We start from the raw sequence: 4,611 nt of genomic DNA, 5'->3' as shown, positions 1-4,611 counted from the left end.
TCATCAATCATTACATTCCACCTTTTATCCACCTTAGAAAAACAAAACTAAATCCTGAGATTTTAGCAATAAAAGCTTGCCGGTCGAAATTGCGAAATTCGTCGTTCATGAATTCACGACTGTGTAAATTAAAACCTCACAAATATCCCTGGTCAGTTTTTCAACAACAAAGCTTCGAAATTTCTTCGGCCCCGCAAATTTGATTTATGAGGGTGCAGATTACGGACACCACCCGCTGAGAGTTTACTGCACCTCGTTACGACCCATTCCGCCCATAAGCTCAATACATTTGCTGCTGAGTGTACATACATAAACCCAAAGTAGATAATTAGGGATCGTTAAATGTCATTTAAAAAAATACTAGGGAGTGAAAGTTGAATCAGTAGTGGAAATGCTCGTTACATTCAAATTACTTCGGGGTGCTACCCCTCACTAAACTTTTACATTTTCGTATCTTTGCGTTACAACTTTACTTAGTTAGTTGATTTGTTCTTGAACAGATCAGAGTTTAGTTTTTCTTGAACATAGCTATCTTGACTAACTTTAAATACAAAATGTGGCGTCCATGGGGTGAAATCAGTGTTTCCGCAAATATGCAGAATAATGAAATTTTTAAAGTAAATCTTGTTACTGTTGGTATTACCATAGTAATAAGATTCTTGTCAATCGTTTATAATTGAAACATCTCAACCCCAGGGTCTGTCAACTCAAAGTATGAGAACTCGGTGCCAGGAATCTAGTTCAATATCCAAAAATTGGCGGCGTTGCACGTTATCTAAATGTCAAATGTCGGTAATGCAGGTTTTTATTCTGCATAAAAAGTCAAAAAATTTAATTAACGTCTGTTAACGACATTTTTATACGTGTGAACGCTCTAGCTGACTCAAACGCCTTGTATATTCTTCGCGGCATTTCTGCTTATTTCAACAAGAGATCGCACAGTTGTCTTCTCTACAATTTCGTAAGTTTTCACAGTTTTTTTCACTTTATCCGAGTTGAAATAGCTCAGCAACTGATGCAAGTTGTAGCTGTCAGGACAGTCCTCAACATCGAGTTCTGGATGGTAATGCAGCCAAACCATCGACCTAAGGTTGTTCTAGTTGACAACGACGTATGGCAAATTCACGCTGTGTATCAACTTTAGGGAGTGTCTTTGAACTTTTCAACAAACACTTTGCTTTAATATCGTAGAAGGACCGACAGAAGTGGTCAGTGCCGTCGTCGTCACAGATTATCTTCAGCGATCGATTGACGATGACGGTAAAGAGAGGAGAGTCCTCTCTCCACATCGCTGCAGCCAATGTCGGTAGCAAAATCAAACAGTCGTCATCAAAAAAATACAAACAAAGAATTTCCAGTAGGAGCTTGTTTTCGGAAGTCTCTGGATCCACCATATTAGCCGGAGGGAGTCCTTGGTATGAAGGAATGTTAGGATGAGCCCCAAAGTTCAACAAGTCGATGTTGTTTAGAACGCACGCGATGTACAGAGGAGTCAATCCGCGACGGTCTTGTCCATTCACGTCAACGTCTCTCTCCAAAAGTAGCTGTACTGTTTTCAGATTGATGACTGTTTTCTCGCGCAGCTAAGATGTAAGGAATGAGGAGTCAATGTGGTCAGTTAGATGGATATCAGCTCCGTGTGTGATGAGTTCGAAGACGAATTGTTCGCAGTTGGAGATGCAGGAGAGTTGAAGGAGGGGACTTTTAGTAGAGTCAATAAAAGACTTAAAAGTATTTCCTTTTGACTGTTATAACACTAAAATTAACAAAGTTACGAATTTTAGGTAAATTTTTTATTCTTGGTTTTTTAGTTCTCCCTGAAGTTCTCTGCACTGGTTATATTTTATTTCCGTTCAAAAAATGAAATCGGGGTCACATTTTGTAACAAAGACTCTGACTTTGTATAAAAACTAGGGTACAAAAAAACTAAAATAACCATAAAAATAAAAATTAAAAAAAACAAAAAAAAGAATAAATAAATCAATGCAATAAACGAGCCTAAAGAAAAGATGAATATAACAAAAATAGTTTTGCGATAATGTTTACTAAATTTAAGTTGACAATTTTCACTGAGCTCATCTTTTTTTCAATAACACCTCAGCCCCATTTTTAGGCTTCTGAACAATCCTTTTTTGGCTGAATTGGTGCATCCAAGTGCAGCGCATCCCGGCATTTCGTACCGCTATTACACCTAAATCAAACGATGTTTGTAACACATAACCTCAATTTTTATACTACCGTCTTTCAGCCAACTTGATAGGTTTGTCCATGCGCAAATAATAAAAAAGTGTTAAAATGTACAAATTTCACTCACTTTAAAGTGTAACAAACAATAAATAACTTTGAAAACAAAAGTAAATACGGGAATTCGATGTAAACAAACACACTTTGCTCCAAAATGGCGGAGATTACCACGTGACCGCGATAACCAATCAAAAATAAAATACTCACGTGTTTCCACTGTTATTATGATTATTTATTATTATTATTATATGATTGACATTAAGATGAAAAACCGTCTCAATTTCAGCAAACGACTTGTACTCCCCTGGAAGAACCTCAAAATTCTTTATAATTTTTGCCAACAGAATCTTAGTACTCATCATTCCATATTTTATACCTGCAATCACTTTTTCAGTCCACATTTCAACAACACTGTAATATTACCAATGCAGTTCCTAGGACCGAAACTAAACGGCAAATAAGCACATCGAGGCCTCTTCTTAACTTCTTCTGGTAAAAACCTGTCGGGATCAAACTTTAAAGGATCAGACCAGTACTCCGGCTTTCTGTGAATCAGTCTGATTGGAACGACAACTCCACATCCTTCTGGGTAAACTTGACCGTCTAAAATAGTGCGAATTTCGTATCAGTAGATCAAAGAACCGCTCTAAAACCTATTTCGACGGTTTTATCGATGTAGCGTGCTACTATTGGAACTGGAGGAAGAAGTCTCATTGCTTCTTTAATCACACGTTCCAAGTAGTCTAACTTGGAGAGGTCCTCAAGAGTCAGTTCGTTGTCGTCGGCCAAAAGAGTCTTCACTTCTTCGTACAGTTTCGTCTGGAAGCAAAAACAGAAGTGAATGAGACCAAAAAGGATTCTTTTACTTGAACTTCAGGATGGATGCTTAGTGCTAGAAGAACACTTCCGATGATAATCGCCGAAGTTTCACTTCCTGCAAGAAAAAGAAACGCAATTTCTTCCTCCAGTTCGGTTGTTGGATAGTCGTCTTTAACAGCGCGGCTAATAAAATCATTTTCTTCAGCGAGATCTGATCTTAGAGGAGAATTCTTCTGCGGAATTGTCTACAAAGAGAACATAACTAAAGACTGAGGATTCTTCTTTGAAGAACATACTTCTCTTATCTGACGGATGTACATTTCTTTGGAGATTCTCAAATCTTTGTACTTTGAACTAAGTTTCCAAATCCAGTTGAGATAATACAGAGGGTTGAGTGTTCGCTCAATAAAACTCTCTTCGTAGCTAAAACAAATCACATGTACAGTATTCTAATTTTTTTACAACTGTACCTGATAAGCATTGGTATAAACCTTGAATTTTTCTCCGGTAGAGTTGTCACATCAACCGCCCCAATCGTTTCTAAGTAAGAAAAACCAACTAAACTCAACTCCAACTTTGGGAAATTTACCAAAAATGACATCGAGCGTGGTGGTCCAGATCTCCGGAAGTAAATCCTTCGTTTTTCCGCAGTGGAGCTCCAACTTTTTCGCCATTCTATTCCCCAATTTGACTTGGACATCAAAGTACGAATTTAACACTTTTTGGTTGAAACTTCGATTCAAATTCTTCCTTCGCGGCTGCCACTTGTGTACTAAAATTTACCGTCACGACCAATTTAAAAAATCGCTCATACTTTACAGCTCGTTGTAAAAATCGACGTGAAGACATCGTCTAAAAACGTGTAAACTAAAATATTTTCTTTATGAAGAGAATTGGCCAAAATGTACTCCACGTCGTTAACTTTTGAAGTGATGATGAACATTTGCGGGCCAGTCCATACTCTAAAGACTGAAGGGTAAGTTTCGAAGAGTTTTAGTCCCATTTCGACAGCTCCTGGAAAATGAGAATGTTTAAGAAAGACTTTAAGAACTTTACCTTTTTACCTTTTTGTCCGGCTGAGAGTAGGACGGGACTCCCAATCAAAGGTAATGAAAAGGGACCTGGTAAAAGCCAGGAATAGTAATAGAGCCATCGACGTTTCCAGAGGATTTTTGCAATAAGAAGAAGACACGAAATGATGAGGAACCACGAGAAAATAGAATTGATTTCTGGCATTTTAAAGCGGCGATGTTGTTCGGATAAAACGGGAAAGTGGGAAAATGATATTTATATTCTGCAGCAAGTTGGAAAAGAGGGAAATGAGGATTTCTTGTTGCTATTTAGCTTATGGAATTGGTAGAGAGCGGATTTATATGCGCGAGGATTTGGTGCGGAATTTGACGGGCAAAAACGGATTTTCTTATCATGAATAGTTTGGCGTCGCGACGACTAATAAATGTAATTTTTCGCCATTATTAACTTTTTAAAAGTTTATTCCAATATAATAAATAATGTTAGAAATATCTCATCTTAAAATCTTGTTTATTT

General features: G+C 37.5%; 1 protein-coding gene across 2 annotated transcripts; it reads right to left on the bottom strand.

Annotated features, from left to right (window-relative positions):
• Nucleotides 1-2,106: 2,106 nt before the first annotated feature.
• Nucleotides 2,107-4,340, bottom strand: LOC148176575 (cytochrome P450 4C1-like). Of its 2 annotated transcripts, XR_015769900.1 has the most exons (10): nt 4,128-4,340; nt 3,883-4,077; nt 3,653-3,835; nt 3,534-3,603; nt 3,360-3,486; nt 3,111-3,308; nt 2,898-3,063; nt 2,668-2,847; nt 2,239-2,620; nt 2,107-2,191 (listed from the first exon to the last, which is right to left on the bottom strand). XR_015769900.1 is itself a non-coding variant. In XM_088033957.1 (9 exons), exons 1-9 carry the CDS (start codon nt 4,297-4,299, stop codon nt 2,448-2,450), a joined length of 1,464 nt encoding a protein of 487 aa, XP_087890083.1. In that variant the 5' UTR covers nt 4,300-4,340; the 3' UTR covers nt 2,109-2,447. The 2 variants fall into 2 exon arrangements, 1 of the variants encoding a protein (XP_087890083.1); XM_088033957.1 differs by having other exon boundaries at nt 2,109-2,620.
• Nucleotides 4,341-4,611: the final 271 nt, after the last annotated feature.

This window comes from Gnatocerus cornutus, chromosome 4 (assembly GCF_029298725.1).
Source record: "Gnatocerus cornutus isolate USDA-ARS CGAHR chromosome 4, icGnaCorn1.1, whole genome shotgun sequence".
NCBI lineage: Eukaryota > Metazoa > Arthropoda > Insecta > Coleoptera > Tenebrionidae > Gnatocerus > Gnatocerus cornutus.
The sequence above is the reverse complement of the archived record's forward strand: the minus strand, read 5'-3'. Positions and strand labels throughout refer to the sequence as shown.